This window comes from Barbus barbus (genome assembly GCF_936440315.1).
Source record: "Barbus barbus genome assembly, chromosome: 20".
NCBI lineage: Eukaryota > Metazoa > Chordata > Actinopteri > Cypriniformes > Cyprinidae > Barbus > Barbus barbus.
The window spans coordinates 14,983,793-15,002,361 of NC_136748.1; the positions used below are offsets into that span (position 1 = coordinate 14,983,793).

The 18,569-nt window shown below is 34.9% G+C and overlaps 1 protein-coding gene across 2 annotated transcripts in view; it reads left to right on the forward strand.

The window, feature by feature from the left end:
- The window catches only part of LOC306886632 (SH3 domain-containing YSC84-like protein 1), a 29,505-nt gene that overhangs the window by 5,501 nt on the left and 5,435 nt on the right, over positions 1–18,569 (forward strand). The window contains exons 2-9 of one of the 2 annotated variants that reach the window (XR_013785639.1): positions 429–539; positions 3,331–3,444; positions 4,170–4,234; positions 9,468–9,580; positions 12,994–13,122; positions 13,269–13,419; positions 15,128–15,304; positions 15,374–15,436. Coding sequence is in view for 1 of the 2 variants with exons in the window: in XM_079443911.1 (XP_079300037.1) it covers positions 429–539; positions 3,331–3,444; positions 4,170–4,234; positions 9,468–9,580; positions 12,994–13,122; positions 13,269–13,419; positions 15,128–15,209; positions 15,374–15,436 (828 nt within the window). In the remaining variant the exon portion in view is untranslated. The remainder of the gene's footprint in view (positions 1–428; positions 540–3,330; positions 3,445–4,169; positions 4,235–9,467; positions 9,581–12,993; positions 13,123–13,268; positions 13,420–15,127; positions 15,305–15,373; positions 15,437–18,569) is intronic. The other variant, XM_079443911.1, reaches the window with a different exon arrangement.

Below are 18,569 nucleotides of genomic sequence, written 5' to 3' on the forward strand. Positions count from 1 at the left end.
TGACCTAAAGTCATCAGTATGAATGCTAACACACTAATCACTGAGTGTATGGCTAATATAATTAGTGCAATTATCAATGAGATGAGAAAAATAACCAATTTGGTTATGCTGACATTTGATACTGAATTGTTAACAGTTTGTCATATTAAAATGGAGAGACTATAATAGAGGAACAGGTCATTGTGGTGTCATCTTGAACAGCAAGTGGTTAAATATAGCCTATAGCCTTTAAATCATTTTGACATTTGAAACGTATTTCAGGTTCATAGTAGCACAGATGCCACAAGAGAATTGTTTTTGCATAGTAGAATTTAAAGCATTCAGGAAGACGCAAGCTATCAGACAAATTTGGTCTAATAGTCATTTGATTGTTGGAATGTGACACAGAACAAGAGAAAATAATATTTCTTCTGACGTTTCTTTTACAGTGAATAACCCTATTCCTGCTAACCTAAAGTCTGAGGCCAAGAAGGCTGCCAAGATCCTCCGAGAGTTCACAGAAATATCCAATAGAATGGGACCTGACAAACTTATTCCAGGTAACTATCTCTGCTCTCGTAAAGAAAGCAATGCAAAAACATTTGTCTTTTAGGATTAATTCAATCAATTCAGTTCAAATGATGATTCTCTTGAAACTCTGTAAAAGTCAGACAATCGGGATAAGTGTCATACTTGTCATATTTCATGACTTCTTGGAAAACTGTTTAAAAGCTCTGTAAGCACTTTTGTTTCAACTGATTTATGATGAATGCAAAATTTTCTTTTTAGGGAAATGTAATTTGTAAATTATTACAGTAATTATTGAAAAGCATAAAAATAATTAGATTAATTACTCCTTCTGACCTACAGGTACATCTCAAAAAATTAGAATATTGTGAAAAAGTTCATTTTCTCTTGTAACTTATTTCAAAAAGTGAAACTTTCATATATTTTAGATTCATTACATGTAAAGTAAAACATTTCAAAAGTATTTTTGTTTAAATCAGTATCTCAAAATATTAGAATATTTACATTTGAGTTTCAATTAATGACCATCCCTACAGTATTAATTCAGGGTATCTCTTGTTCTTTGAAACCACAATAATGGGGAAGACTGCTGACTTGGCAATGATCCAGAAGACGAACATTGACGCCCTCCACAAAGAGGGTAAGTCACAGAGGGTCATTACTGAAAGGGGTGGCTGTTCAAGGAGTGCTGTATCAAAGCATATTAAATGCAAAGTTGACTGGAAGGAAGAAATTGGGTAGGAAAATGTGCACAAGCAACAGGGATGACTGCAAGCTTGAGAATACTGTCAAGCAAAGCTGATTCAAACATTTGGGAGAGCTTCACAAAGAGTGGACTGAAGCTGGAGTCAGTGCATCAAGAGTCACCACTCTCAGGCGCCTTCAGGAAAAGGGCTACCAAGCCACTTCTGAACCAGAGACAACGTCAGAAGCGTCTTACCTGGGCTGTGGAGAAAAAGAACTGGACTGTTGCTCAGTGGTCCAAAGTCCTCTTTTCAGATTAAAGTAAATTTTACATTTAATTTGGAAATCAAGGTCCCAGAGTCTGGAGGAAGAGTGGAGAGGCACAGAATCCATGTTGCTTGAAGTCCAGTGTGAAGTTTCCACAGTCAGTGAGGATTTGGGCTGCCATGTCATCTGCTGGTGTTGGTCCACTGTGTTTTCTGAAGTCCACAGTCAACGCAGCCATCTACCAGGAAATTTTAGAGCACTTCATGCTTCCTTCTGCTGACAAGCTTTATGGAGATACTGATTTCATTTTCCAGCAGTACTAGGCACCTGTACACTGCTAAAGGTACCAAAAGCTGGTTCAATGACCATGGTGTTACTGTGCTTGATTGGCCAGCAAACTTGCCTGACCTGAACCCCATAGAGAATCTATGGGGTATTGTCAAGAGGAAGATGAGAGACACCAGACCCAACAATTCAGATGACCTGAAGGCCGCTATCAAAGCAACCTGGGCTTCCATTACACCTGAGCAGTGCCACAGGCTGATTTCCTCCATGCCACGCCGCATTGATGCAGTAATTCATGCAAAAGGAGGCCCAACCAAGTATTGAGTGCATAGAAATGAACATACTTTTCAGAAGCCTGACATTTCTGTGTAAAATATCCTTTTTTTTTATTGATCTTATGTAATATTCTAATTTTCTGAGACACTAAATTTGGGGTTTTCATTATCTGTAAGCCACAAAATTTCAAGAAATAAAGGCTTGAAATATTTCACTCTGTGTAATGAATCTATATAATATATGGGTTTCACTTTCTGAAATGAGTGACAAAAAATATTGAACTTTTTCATTATATTCTAATTTTTTTGAGATGTATATGAAAATGAAATATTTTTTTTCTATTATCGGAACAATTTAAACAGCAGCAGAATTAATTTCATGCCTTACAAAATATGCTATTTTCATTTGAGGATTTAAAAAAAAAAGTTAATATGATTATTTGTAGTTAATGTCATTTCTTAATAATTTGTCAGCCCTAATTATATCAAATGTGTTTCTCAGTACAGTAGGAGTAATATTTTTTTCTTATTTACACAATACAGTATTTGGACCCTTACAGTAAGTAACACTTAAAAATGTATATGCATTAAATATGAAAATATCAAAACAAGTGGCATCTGCACACAAACGATTCAGGACCACAGAACTAACAGTAATTTTTTACAAAAACTTAACCAGTCAGTTCCCCCAAAGTTCATCACATTAATTATGGACATGCTCTTCATTTTGAATAAGTATTTAATTTAATTTAAGAATTTAAACAAACATATTTTTGTGAAATCTTTTAAAAGTGTTGTGTCAAAAAGTAAATGCCACTTTGATACATTTATATCTCTATGCATTGACATTCATATGTTTTAATTTGTGTGTCAAAATACTTGTTGGGGCTACAGTTCCTCATGCTTTTACACCGCAGTCTAATCCTGATGCAATAATAGCACTTATGCCAGACACGTAACTGCTATTAACTGCCCAAAGTTTGTATTTCTGTTGACTGATGTCATCTGTGTACATGACTAGCATTCTTTCTGCAAGTCCATTGCCAAGTATCTGTTCATGCATGTCTTCAGAAAGTGACATGAATGCAACTCACTCAGTGACTTCACCATATCTATGCAACCTGTGCAAAAACACAGTGCACCAATCAACTCTGATTACCTGTTTCATCTTGCATTTGCAGATTAATTTAGTTTTTTATATATATATATATTTCAGCCCTTGTATTTAGATGCAGAACAGCTATGCCTGCACAAGTCCAGTTGTAATATCTCATATTCATTTACCTCTATATCTTCCTCCACCTGACACCAGCCCATGTCATTGCCAAGGCTCAGGGACTGGCCATCCTGTCAGTCTTCAAAGCGGGTTTCATGATCACTGCGAGGGGCGGCAGTGGAATAGTGATCGCAAGACTTGCTGATGGAAGTAAGTGTGTTTTATTTGATTTCCTTTCTGACAGATTTATTTTCAGTGTACATGCATATCTGCTTGGTGAGGTCAGAAGATTATTTACGAGTTGGTTTATATTCTATATATTTTTAAAAGCTCAATCCTAAATTTTCTTCCTGTCTAAACCAAAACTATTACAACAAAATAGACCAATTTGAGTAATTAGGGAGGTTTCATGGGTTTGGAGTAATTGATGTCTGGGAGCTGCCTTAGCAACATTGTAAACTGAATAAACAAAACACTCCTTAAGGTCATTTAGAGCTTCATTGACTATGTATGTTAGTGTTTCCTTGTTTTTACTCATTGAATTTTTACAATAAGCAGAGCTAATACAAGTTTGGATGAAGCCTTTAGTTTTTTGATTAGTGTAATCATTATTTTGATATGGGATTAATATCTGTATTTAATTTATATTAACATATACTTTGATTTAAACTTCTGTAATACTTCTAATAATGGACAAATGGGCTTATGTTTTTTAATCTCGAAAAGAAGTTTTGAGATTTGCAATTTGGCAAGTTGCAGTAACAGGTTGCTATCTGTTTCTGCGTATTTAAACATCTATGCAAATTGTACAGTAGGACATCCCAAATTAAAGTTTTTTTTTAATATATGCATGGTGTTTTTTTTTTTTTTTTGTGTTTGTATTTTCTCCTTTTTAATGTTAAATTATGTATTTGTTGCTGTTTTCTGTGCTGAAGGATGGTCTGCTCCTTCAGCCATTGGCATTGCTGGACTCGGTGGAGGATTTGAAATTGGTCTGGAGGTGAGATGTTTTTCTGTTCTAAAAAACAACCAGTCGTAAATAAAAAATAATTTAATGGTATACCAAGTATATATTGGGTTATATATGAGAAGGTTTATTTTCTCAAGTTTATTTGTATAGCGCTTTTTACGATACAAATCGTTGCAAAGCAGCTCTACAGGAAATTAAGTTTCCACAATATATTTATATATTGCAGAACCTTAATATATTTAACTTATGGCAAAATTTGGTAATTCTGTATGTTGTCTGAGCATTGGCATCCTCTGAGGTCCTCTGAGGGGTTGGCATTATCTTTCCTCAGGTGTTCGGTCATCTCAGATCATTTAAGGCTTGGATCCAGACTGAAGCTTCTGTAATTCCTAGTTACCACGGGATATTAATCCCGTGACAGAAACCGAGAAACAAATAGAGACATAATTAGCGTAGCTGCTGTTCCATCTAAGCAAAAATGATTTGTTCAACCCAAGCTAAAGAATAATAATAATGTACGTCTGATCAGATATAACTGCAGTACAAGATTATAAGATGCATTATGTGAATGCTTGGCTAAATAGATGTGTCTTTAATCTAGATTTAAACAGAGAGAGTGTGTCTGAACCCCGAACATTATCAGGAAGGCTATTCCAGAGTTTGGGAGCCAAATGTGAAAAAGCTCTACCTCCTTTAGTGGACTTTGCTATCCTAGGTACTACCAAAAGTCCAGAGTTTTGTGACCTTAGAGAGCGGTTTGGATTGTAGCGTGGTAGAAGACGAGTTAGGTACGCAGGAGCTAAACCATTTAGGGCCTTATAGGCAAGTAATAATATTTTGTAAATGATACGGAACTTAATAGGTAGCCAGTGCAGAGACTGTAAAATTGGGGTAATATGATCATATTTTCTCGACCTGGTAAGAACTCTAGCCGCTGCATTTTGGACTCTGTAGCTTGTTTATTGAAGATGCAGGACAACCACCTAGCAGTGCATTACAATAGTCCAGTCTAGAGGTCATGAATGCATGAACTAGCTTTTCTGCATCAGAAAAAGGTAGCATGTTTCGAAGATTGGCAATGTTTCTAAGATGGAAGAATGCTATTTTTGTAACATGGGAAATATGATTTTCAAAGGACAAGTTGCTGTCTAATATAACACCCAGATTTTTTACTTTAGAGGACGTAACAGTACATCCGTCTAGTTGCAAATTGTAATCCAAGAGATTCTGTGTACTGTTTTTTGGTCCAATAAGTAATATCTCTGTCTTATCTGAATTTAATAGGAGAATATTATTGGTCATCCAATCTTTTACATTTTTTACACAATCTATTAGCTTAGATAGTTGAGAAGTTTCATCTGGTCTTGTTGAGATGTATAGTTGAGTATCATCAGCATAACAATGAAAACTAATCCCATATTTTCTAATAATATTACCAAGGGGCAACATGTATATTGAAAATAGCAGAGGACCTAGGACAGATCCTTGTGGTACTCCATACCTTACTGGTGGTAATTGAGATGACTCCCCATTTAAATGAACAAAGTGGTAGCGATCGGACAGGTAGGATCTAAACCATCTTAAAGCCTGCCCTTGAATACCAATATAGTTTTGTAATCGATCTATGAGTGTGTCATGGTCTATAGTGTCGAACGCAGCACTAAGATCAAGTAATACTAGCAATGAGATGCAGCCTTGGTCTGAAGCAAGAAGCAAGTCATTTGTAATTTGAACAAGTGCAGTTTCTGTGCTATGGTGAGGCCTGAAACCTGACTGAAATTCTTCATAGAGATCATTTTTTTGCAAGTAGGAACACAATTGAGCAGACACAACTTTTTCTAAAATTTTAGACATAAACGGAAGATTTGAAATGGGTCTGTAATTTGCCAGTTCATTAGAATCTAGTTGTGGTTTCTTAATAAGAGGCTTAATAACCGCCAGCTTGAATGGTTTTTGGACGTGACCTAAAGATAGCGATGAGTTAATATTGAGAAGCGGTTCTTCTGCTACAGGTAACAACTCTTTCAGTAGTTTAGTGGGTACAGGATCTAATAAACACACAAGTTTATTTAGCTCTTCCTGTCCTATAGTTGTAAAGCACTGCAGTTTTTCTTTGGGTGCGATGAGTGAAGCTGAAATACTAGACGCAGTAGAATCTACATTTGATATTGTATTTCTGATGTTATCTATTTTATCAGTAAAGAAATTCATAAAGTCATTACTATTAAACTGTGAGGGAATATTTAGATCGGGTGGTGTCTGTTTATTTGTTAGTCTAGCCACTGTGCTAAATAAGAACCTTGGATTGTTTTGGTTATTATCTATGAATTTGCGGATATGCTGTGCCCTGGCAGCTTTTAGAGCCTGTCTATAGCTGGACATACTGTTTTTCCACGCAATTCTAAAAACTTCCAAGTTAGTTTTTCTCCATTTGCGCTCAAGATTACGAGTTTCTTTCTTGAGAGAATGGGTATAACTGTTGTACCATGGCGCAGTACGTTTTTCTCTAACCTTTTTCAATTTGAGGGGGGCAACAGCTTCTAATGTATTAGAGAAGATAGTGCCCATGTTGCTAGTCATTTCGTCTAGTTCATGTGTAGTTATGGGTACACAGAGCAGTTGAGATAAATCAAGCAGGTTATTTGTGAATCTGTCTTTGGTGGCTGGAACAATAATTCTGCCCGGACGATAACGCGGAGTCATATAATTAATATCAGTAATACGCAGCATGCACGATACAAGGAAATAATCAGTAACATCATCACTTTAAGGTACGATATCTATATCGGTAAGATCAATTCCATGGCTTCTAAAATTAAGTGTTGACAAGTTTTATAGGTTTAACCCTAGGTAAGGTAGTAGATTTTTTTATTTTTTTTTACTATTCCAGTCTCACATATTTTGTGCTGAATCAGTGTTCAAGAACAATTACGCAATATGTCTTATTCATGTATCAGATGAAGATTTTGGACTACACTATGCTATATGCTTATGATTTAGGCTCTGTATGCTTCATCAGGATATAATTTGTAAGTAACTTTACATGTATTGTCATGCAAAAAAAATTTTCTTTCTGTCGAAATTGTCTGAGTCATGCATAGACAAGAACATCAAGACACTGAAATATTTGCCCTGTCTGACTTGGCTGTCTTGTTTTGTATTTCTTTTTCATTCTGTCATCTCCTTTAATAAAACATATATGTTATTAGAGCTGTCAATCAATTAGATTTTTGAAATATGGATATTCTCATAGTTTTAACTATGAAGAAAGCCAATATTCTTAAGTAAAAAAAAAAGTAGTAATACATCCTTGTGTAATTTAACTATTAAACTATAAATACATAATTAACTGTCCCCTGCACACTTTATGGACGTCATCTTGTAGAAAGTTTTTGGGGTCTTTTTCCATCATTTGTTAATAAACAGGTGCTCCCTAAAATAATTATTCATTTTCTTTTTGATTTTAAGTAAAGCCACATAAATAGTAAGTTTCCTATGAATCTTACATGGTGTTCTGTGAAAGCATGACTGATAATAAATCACTCATTATGACCTTTTTCCTAAATCAGAGGTCAGCCTTTTGTCTGGAGCCATTTGTATCTCAAGTGCTGGCTTCATAATTTTTCACCACATAAAGTGGATCCTCCTATCTCTGGGACAGGAAATCACTGTGCTTGTGTCCAGCAAGCCATTTGTCAGCATCAGGCAGAAGTTGCACTTTGTTTCCTGACCTTGGGTTGCAGCTTGGATGAGTCATTTGTGTACCGAGCGCCTGTGCATCTTGACAGTCTTGATTAATTTCTTGAGTAGCCTTCAGGCACAGTGGTTAGCTCTGCGGTCTGTGTCTCTCAGTTAGTAGCAACACACCTGATAAGTAGCAAGGGAGTACAGGAAATATCGATTTTATCTTTAGGCATTAAAACTAGGGCATGTCTGAAACGGGTCCAAATCTTTCAACACCATCCAGGATTTAAAAAGTATAAAAACTATTGTTGAATATAGTGCTACTTTTGAATGTTTTGATGGTGACAGATGCACAATATATTGGCCGGGTGCTTGTCAGAGTGATGTATAGCAAGATCACATGGTCTGGTGCTTAATAAAACATGATATGATTTTGTAAAAAGAGAAAATCATGAAAAGAGTGATGTCAGTTGTGAGACTAGAATAGGCAGTTCTGAGTATCTGATGAAATGTGTGAGTGTTTTAGGGCTGGGCTGTTTGAAGGTACTGTATACCATGCCATGCAGCGGTGGAAATGTCAACCAGTAGAGATTTTGCTATATCGTTTATACTGCAGCACGTCTGTGGCACTGTTATAAATCCTACAAGCAGAAAACAAAGTTGATTTATAATAATTAATTTTAACGATAGTGATTTAGTTTATATTTATATTTAGGTGAAGTGATAGGGTAAACTAGAGGAAAACGTTTGTGAACAAACTTTGATGTTGTGCAGCTTGAGGCAAAAGAACCAGATTGCATTGCGTCTTTTCTGTGTTCTTCAGCTGGCGCTGCAACAAAAAATCAAATATTGTTTTTGTAATATTTTTATAGACCATTGTTATTTAGAGTTTGATGTTTGTAGCATTAAAGCTTTAGGAAGAGCAGCAGTCAGAAAATTTTGTCTTAAAGGGGTCATATGACGTTGCTAAAAAGAACAAATATAAATATAAAATTATATATAATATTTTAGTGCTGTCAAACAATTAATTTGTTAATCGCATACAAATCGCATACAAAATAAGTTTTTGTTTACATAATATATGTGTGTGTACTGTATATATTTATAAATACACACATATACAGTATATATTTGGAAAATATGTACATATATTTTTATTCATGTAATTTATATTATATAAAATATATTTAATAAATAAACAACATATTTCGCTTAAATATAGACGTGCATGTGTGTGTATTTATATATACATAATAAATATACACAGTACACATTACGTAAACAAGAACTTTTATTTTGAATATGATTAATCGTTTGACAGCAATCGTTTGACATATATATATATATATATATATATATATATATATATATATATATATATATATATATATATATATAATATTTTATTTAAATATTAAATAATTTTTAATAAATAATAAAACATTTATTTAATGCAATCTAATGTAAAAAAACAAACAAAAAATTATATTGTGAGATGGAAAAAAGTAGTTTTTGGGGTGAACCATCATTTTAACGCTATACATAAACAAGGACATATGTTCTCTTTTTTCATCTCCAGGCATCAGATTTTGTCATCATCCTGAATCAGAGGAGAGCTGTAGAAGCATTTAGTAAAGGGGGCAATCTTACACTTGGAGGAAACTGCACTGTGGCTGTTGGGCCTCTTGGCAGGTATGCAAGTTCCATTTACATTTATTTATTTGGCAGATGCTTTAATCCAAAGCGACTTGCAGTTGAGGAATAGAACTAGCAATTTTACAGTTGTACAAGTGTAGTACCCAGGGCCGTGCACAGACCTTTTTGAGGGGAAGGTCTCATGAAGGTCTAAAATAAGCCTGCTATGAAAAAATGTATAAAATGTTGTGAAAAGTACAGATTTAATTGTATAAAAGTACAATTCAAATTTTTAATTGTACCAGAGCCTCTCTCCTCCTAATCCTATTTATACATGGGGCCTACATACAGAATATATAGGCCTACAAAATATTACATTCTGCATGATTTCACTGTGATCTGATTCTGTAATGTTGTTATTTTTAGGTACTAAAACATTACTTAAAACCATGTTTTACCACGTTTATACATGTGAAGAGGAGCGGAGAGTATTATACTCTGAGTATAGAATTACTAGATTAAGAAATTAGCTAGCTAGCGAATACATGCATATTAACAGCATAAACATGAACCATATGTGACCATATATGATTAAATGTTAATAAATTAAGTGTATCAGCAATAATAAGTCAAAGAAGAATTTTTAGAAATTCGCTTTGTGTCAAACTTTGTGTTTTTAACCAGCGAATGTGTGCAAATGTGCATTTTGTCCATCATTAAAACGGAGGTATCACATTATGTTTCCATCAACAGGTTACAAAGTTTGTTGTAGCTATATGGGGACTGAGTTTTTCATGTTGTAAAATACATTTGGCCAAAATCTCATTTTATAAAAGAGATGAAATGCTACTGTATGGGCAGGCTATTTAAGTGTATTGGCTATGATTAGATGGCAAATGCTAGCCCTCTCTCTCTGGTCCCACACGTCTCATACCTCAAATACATAAAATATGAGCCTTTATAGACATGGTGTTTTTGTGTAAAGAAAATGCTGTACTTATTCAAACAACAAGATCTTTATTTACCCTTGCAAGATTTCGTTCAGCTGCTGTGGAACTTCAGTTCATTCAGTCGAGAGGGGGTGGGTTATTTTACCGAAAGTTTGTGCGGATCCAACAAGATTTAGTCACAAACTCTTTTTAATACCTCTCACTGGCTAAATATTTGTAAAACAGGCAGACAAATGGAAAGGGTGACCAATAGCATTGTTTTATTGAAGAAAAAAAAAAAACAAACACTGCCACCAAAAAAAGGGCACTTTGGAGTGTAAGGGAAAAAGGGCATGTGCTCTGCACAGGTTGAGCCCTACCGTGCCTGGTAGTACCCCATTCTTTTGCAAGGGGGCAGAAGAGAGGGAATAATCTAGAGGAAAGGTTTGAAAACTTGGGTGCTTTGAGCAAATGTCCACTGTTAAGTATCAGTGTCTGAATTTGAAATGACAGTTTTATTACTATAGTGTTTTATTTTTTAATCTGGATGCATCTGCGTAACTTGGCTGACTTTTGATTCAAATCAAAGGTTATAGCTTTAAGGAGAAAGATTTGATTTATGTTCAGCAATTGATATTATGGTTGTTTTTTTTAAATGTTACTGCAACTGCTGCCAGGGCTATGTGGACAGGAATGAGAAAAGAATTGTGCTGTTCTTGAGCTCTTGTGAGTTTCATTATGTTACATTGGTTTGTAAATTGACTGTTGAAGTCCATTTGTTTGGGGAAAGTTTTTAAAGTGTTTACATAGGTGATGGAGAGCTTTGACAGCTTTTATCTGAATGTATAAATTAGTTGTCTGATGTTTTTGAACTGCAGTTTTGGTGCATTTATGGATAGCAATAAGGGAAAACCTTTTCCTCTTGCTGAAAGTTAAATGTAAAATCAACAGAATATAAAAGCCATCTGTATTTTTATCACATTCACAAGGGACTCAGTTTTTCTGATGACATGTTTATACAAAAAAATGTATACAGTTGTGAGCTGCCAGCTTCAGCTTTCACCTACAACACAGTAATTCATAATTTGACAAGCATGAGCCTGTGCGGAAAATACAGTGGGAATTATAGATGATGACAGGTGTCCATACTGTACATTAGGAGCCATTCAGATGTACTAGTTTAAATTGCAGTTGCATTGTTCGAAGGTGAATCAGTGATTTTATTCTTTATTGACGGATTCTGCTGTGTTTGTGCCTGTGTGGAAAGTTCTTTTTTTACTCTCACTGCTTTAATTGTTGTTTATGGATCTTGCCGGAATAGAGCTGCAAGCGATATTGTGCTGAATGGTTGCCTGCTGCACTACAGTAGCTTTGAAAACTAGGATTTAAGATTCCACTTAATGTGGATGTGTTTGATTTGTTGGCTTGGATTAGAATGGGGTTTGGATTTAGTTTGGCAGCAATGACTGCAGGGTGTATGTGCTCTCTATAGTTATTTTTGGAATAGAACTTTCTTACCACCTACTTGGATATTTTTAAATAAATGTCACATCTCATTATTTTAATAAAATCAACGTTTGCATCAAAATCAAGGTCTCTTTTAAGAACCTAGTTATTACTTATTAACTTATTAACATTTTAAAGGGGTCATATCATATGATATTTTTTAAATCAAAAAGAAAAAGGAATAAAATATTACGTAACTTGCACAACTGAAAAGCTAGTTTGGCCATTCCAGAATTTCATTAATACGTTATTATATATCAGTCCACATTTACACAGAATCTGTACCATTTTTGACTGTATGTACTCTGCACATCCTTTACGAGACATTTCCTAATGTTAGAAAAGAAAGTCTGTTTTTGTTAACAAAGTCTATGGTTGTTTGAGCCTGATAGCATACAGTAGTTTGTGAGGGATGTTTTATCATTGAAATGGTAATGAACACTAAATTATGACATGCACTCAAACGTTTGGGGTCAGTCATTTTTTTGAGGTCAGTATTTTTTTTTTGTGAAGGAAAAATACTTTTATTCAGATATGCATTAAATAGATTAAAATGCATTTATATTGTTATAAAATATTTCTGTTTCAAATAAATGCTCTTCTTTTGAACTTTCTGTTCTATCAAAAAACACTGTTTCCACAAAAATATTAAGCAGCACAACTGATTTCTGCCTAAAATACAGCTTTTCCATCACGTAAATAAATTATATTTTAAAATATATTAAAATAGAAAGCTATTATTTTAAATTGTTGTAATATTTCACAATATTACTGTTTTTACAGTGTTTTTGGAGCCTTTTTTTCAAAAACATTTGTAAACAATTTAGACTATAATAGAAAAAATAACACTTTTAAGACATGATCATATGCCTGAATCAGCATTTACCCCTTTAAATGAGGGTTCCCAAGAAATACCAGTTATTATTACACTTAAAATAGTACATAGTTTCATCTTCCCAATCGATTTCACTATGAGCTTTGAATGTGTAGTGTTCATACCTTCCATATGCAAGTCTGACTAAGCTTCTTTGACAGGAATTTGGAGGCAGATGTGGCATTTCGCAGTACAGCGGCTGTCTACTCGTACTGCAAATCTCGTGGCCTTTATGCTGGAGTGTCTCTTGTTGGTTCTTACCTCATCGAGCGCAAAGAAACCAATCGAAAGTAAGCACATTGCAGTGTTAGAGGTTAAAGAGTTTAAATGCTTCATCAAATCCCTTGGGCACTGATGTTACCTCACATGTTGACCTACTTTGTGTTTCCATTGTGTTACAGTTTCAATATCTTACGTGTGGTTTACTTTTGATTAGGTTTTATGGCCAAGAAATTCGTGCTTCTGCTATTCTCAATGGAGATGTGGAACCCCCACCTGAAGCATATGATTTGTACACCATTTTGAATGACTACACTGAGAAATACACCTCCGACTGGCAGAACAAACACATGCAAGTCTCAAGCAAGGTCACTGTCTGTGTACTACTGCTCCATGTTGGGCAAACATAAATTCTAATATATTAATTCTTATTTTTAACTAATGTGGTTAACAAATGGAACCTTATTATAAAGTGTTACCTATAATTTACAGTAGTTTAAATATAGTCCTGCTACTCTTTTGAAAAAGTAGTTAGCTTGACTACAAACAACTACATTAGGGGTCAATATTATTAAATATATAAAATAAAATATTGTAAAATATATAGCTATTGTATATATCTGGTGATTATAATATATATCTGGTGATTTAAAAAAATAACTTTTTTCTTTAATCAGAGCTGTACATTTCTGACACTACAAAGAGAGCTTTGAATGAATTACCAATCAGGGCTATCAGGGTGATAACATCAAAGTTTAACAGATAAATGTACAAAAAAAAATATGTCAAAAAATAACAGTGATGAAGAGTGGCATTTAACTAAATGTGTTGAACACTGACTATGTTAAAAAGCAAAACAGGGACTCGAAATGTTTGTGAATCGTAAATAATTTGTTATTATTTAATCTTGTCATTTACATGAACAATGTCTGAACAAACTGATTCATTAGAGTGAATCCGACAAGATGAATAATTAGAACAACTTTACAGCTGAAAGTAAGAGGACAGTTTAGCCACAAATTGCCAACATATAAATTAATATGATTTCAAAAATCTAAATTTGATATGTTTCTTTAAGAATCATAGTGTATGGCAACGTAGCAAATTATTTAATGAAAACATTTCCAAATATCATACTGTTTAAATAGGAACATTTACACCGCTCTTTTGCATCACCAGATTAGCAATAAATAAATATTTCTGACCCATCCAGATACTCTTTTGCTTTGTTTAAAATGTTCTTGTGGATTTGTCGTTACATGCTAAAACATCACATTCATTTGACTGACAACATCTCACTCATCATTTCAAGATTAATACATGTATAAATTAAAATAACAAAATTACTTTAATCCCTATACTTGATGTCATTTGAAGTTGCGGTATTTTCCACTTACTCTGGTCTTTTTTTCTCTCAGTCAAAATAAAAAATCTTTTGACTCATTTGAGTCCAAAATATTGTTCATTTGAGTCTGTGATACACACAGTGCACAGAGGAACCCCTTTAGAGACAAACATTAAAGTACATATTTTCTTCAAAAGTATGAAGTAGTTTGGAATGAAGAAAAGAATAAATTACATGTAAATAAAACATGAGAGGTAAAATCTGTTGACAAAGTCTTTCAGCACATTAGAAGCTGATTGTCAGTTGCATTCGATAGCTGCTATAAATCAGACTACTATAAAACACAGTAGATGACAGTAATATAGGCTTCCCACTTGGCAACTCATAGGTTGGGTGGTATATTTTGGTCATTGGGGTTATGTGGAAAAAGAGATTGGTCTCGTGAAATCAGGTCAAAACAACTCAAGGGATTCCCTATCATAATAATAGTATGTAATTCTTTATTTTTGTAATATTTATAAGTTGGAATGAAGCAAAACGAAGTTATGTATGTGTATGGCGCAATATGACACTATTAGAAATACAATGCATATTCAGTTGCTTATATGCCTAAAACAAATTAATATTTATGGTCGAACTGAGCTTAAAAAAGTTTGTTTTTTCAAAGATTGAAACGAATAGATTTTTATGGGTGAGAGACAAGCCGATTGATGTATATTCGGGTGTCTTAGTTTTCACAGATGAATTCAGCACCAGCTAGACCACGGCCTCCCACACAGAGAGCTGCCTCCTTCTACACACCCAAGGCACAGGGTAATACCCCGAATGACCTCTCAAATCCTCACACCATTCGTCTTTCAGAGTTGAAATGACTAACTGAATTTGGGATGTTGTATTATTGGAGGGAAGTTTCTATCTTTGCCTCTGACATTGTGACTTATTTATGCTTGTGTTGATAAAAAGTCATATTTTTACAGCTTCTGCAATTGTGAAGCCAGCTCTATATCCAAGCTTTGACAGCTGGGATACCGAAAGCTCAGGTGAGTGAATATTTTATTTTTTAATAAAAAAAAAAGGTTTTTGAGTATGTCTAAGTCCCTAAGAAAACAGCATTCAAAAGTTTCTGTCAAGAGCTAAATGTTTTGTGTATTTCTGTTAACACAAGCTTTCCACACTGCTAATAAAACCATAAGAAGTCTTTAAGTATATTTTTGTGTCCTTAAGTGGAATTATGCTTATTGTTAAAAAAGACACTTTGCACTTGTTATTAACATAACAGAAGAGGAATTTACTGTATGTTTTGTATCTCACCCTGCGTGTTCAAGCATATTATCAAGCAGAATATCCGAACAAAAGGGATTATTCCTTCTGTATATGATGAGGTTAATCAGACACTTTTTAAAACAACAAGAAATACCTTTGAGAATAAATATTACAATGTGGTCATGCATTTCAGTTGATTAAAACTGCTAGATTAGAAACGGCTGATTAAATAGCAAAAATGCACGAGAAGAAACACCCAGTGCTGTGTGAGATCCTTTCATTAATCAGCTCAGCCTTTGGAGGATGATTTGTGTTGTCATCAATTCAGCTCCACTAACAGTCTCATTTATTTTCATTAGGTTCCTAAAGGCCCATGTTTAAAGTTGAATTATAGGGATTAGATCAAAAACATGCTATGAAGTGGCTTTGCCTGTCCTGTTTCGAGAAAAGCCACTGAGTCTGGCAGGGAAGAATTTGAAAGAAGCCATGAACTGGAGCCTGGCTGTTTTCCCATCTTCCTATACTTCGGAAGGTCCTCGATGCTTTTTTGCTATGTCACAAGGCAGCTACGCAGCAAACACATTCTTTCCCACAGCGAGATGACATTATCATCTGTGAGGGGAGAGATTTTAAAGGCCGCTTGCTATTAGATGATGTGTGTGTTTCTGAATTGATTCGGAACTGGTGGATTTTGTCACATGCAAACCCAAGCATCAAAACATTTGGCAACCTCCTTGTTCCTTTAAATAGGAAAAACTTGGAGGAGGTGATGCCTTGGATCGCCACAAGTCCTTAAGGCTTTTTTATTGCTAATAGTACATTTTATTCCCAACTAAACATCATGAGGGTATTTGTGCCCATCTTTAGTGCAAATGACAGCAATGATTGATCATGAAAACATTATTATAATAACATTACACAGTGACTTCATGTTCAGGGCAGCCAACAACAGCACTCAACACTTGAAGGAGATTATGGTTCTGCTCATTCAGGACAACTGAAAGGAATTAAATGCTGAAGTCTTAAAAGAACAGCTAGATGCAATGCACCAGTAACTTGTCTCTGAACAGTTAAATAATAGAACCTGCTCATAATCCTCCTGAAAAAAACATTTAAACCAGCCAGAGTTGGTCTTAGCTGGCCTTCCAGTCTTTTTAGGCTAGTGGTTTTGGGCACTTTTCAGGAGCTAGACCAGATAAAACCATCATTAAAATTCTTCTGTTCTGAGGGTATGATGCCTAGTGTTTTAAATCTTTAATCTTTGATTGTGGTGCTAAATATTCAGCTTCATTGAGGACTATAAGTGAAGTACAATATACTATTGTTTCAGTCCATTTGACCATAGCAAGCTGGAGGTAAAACTGTTGTACTTGAATGTACTTGTATGTGTTTGTGATGGCGTCTGGGCTCTTCTTGGGTCCTTCATGGTCAGAAAGAAACCTCAGAAGAAAAACACGAGTTGCAGAACGTTGCATCTCTCTTAGTAGTACATGTTGAGAGGCTGTGTTTGTTTCTGGCGTCTCTGACTTGCGCAACTGCTGTTCAATCAATGGGAGCGAATGACGCAATGAGAGAGGGCAATCAAGCGTGCTAAGGCTAACATAAACTAAAAACACATTCTGTGATCGTAGATAAATGATGTGGGGTTTGTTGTTCCAGGTAAAGGCCTTCTTGAATGCATGGATGCCAACAGTCAAACATTTTTCCTTTGCCACTAAAAAGTTGGCTGTACATTTGCCTTCTTTAATTACATAAATGAGTGATAATTCATTCACTTATACATGAATTTAAACAGTAATTCCTTGTCAAAGTGCACACAAGTCGACTCGCTAAATTTAGATTGAAAACTAAATTAATATGTGCATTTTAATAATATCTCCTCTTCTCTCGCTTAAACGGCAGCCTGAAGCATGTGCTATTAGCATGATTAGCTGATATCCCTCATTTCCTGTGTTTACTATTTAATCAATTTAGGTGCTATTAAGGTGCATTTGTTCGTTATTTTTATCTCTGTTGATTCAGATGTGTAAATGAAGTTAATTGATTGAAATGTGCATGTGCCTCAGCATGATTCAGACAGTTAGAGACTGCCGTAGACAAGGTTTCATTGTTTGCGTCTCCTTCAGGTGGGAATAGGTTTCCAATTCCACTGTGTGATGTTTAATTACCGGATTTTGTCAAATTACATGTTAATATTCTACTGGTTAATAACAGTCATTCTAAATCAACAAGTGACTGGCAACCTAAATGATGTGTTGAGCTTCGACCGTCAAGTGCATAAAACACCAAACCATCAGCCAACAACAATCTTTTGGCCAGAGGAGAATCTTGTGTAAGAGAGCCAAGTGAATTGTACAGGGACTAGATACTGTTAGCCAAATACTAGACATGTCTTTCAACAGCCAGTTGTCATTGTTTAATACAGGATAAGTAGACAGGTACGTCTGTTGTATGTCAAAGCACGACAGTGGATGACTTCCTCAGAATCAGGACAACAGATGTCTCTCTTTTTATTTTATTAACTTATATTGGCACAGCAAATCCATATAGACTAGTGCAAATACAGAGAGTACAAGGGAATCTTACTACGAATTAAGGGGCCGTTTAATACAGAATGTGATTTTGCTTCGAAAAACATGAGACACGGGCAGTAATTGGGAGAAAACGTGAGGTCTCAAGACGCTGAATTTGTTTTAAATCGAGTGTCACATCTTAATAATTCTGAGTCATGTGCGAGACAACTCTAAATACACAAGTGCAAAAGTCAAACATGTCCATTTAGCATGTGTTTACGTAGAAAACAGTTCTGTAAACCAGCCTGGATTTTGTTGATTGTTTTTAAAAAGGTTTCCCAAACACTTCCGCTCTCTGCCATTGGTTGAACAAACAGATATCCCCACCCCAAAATAC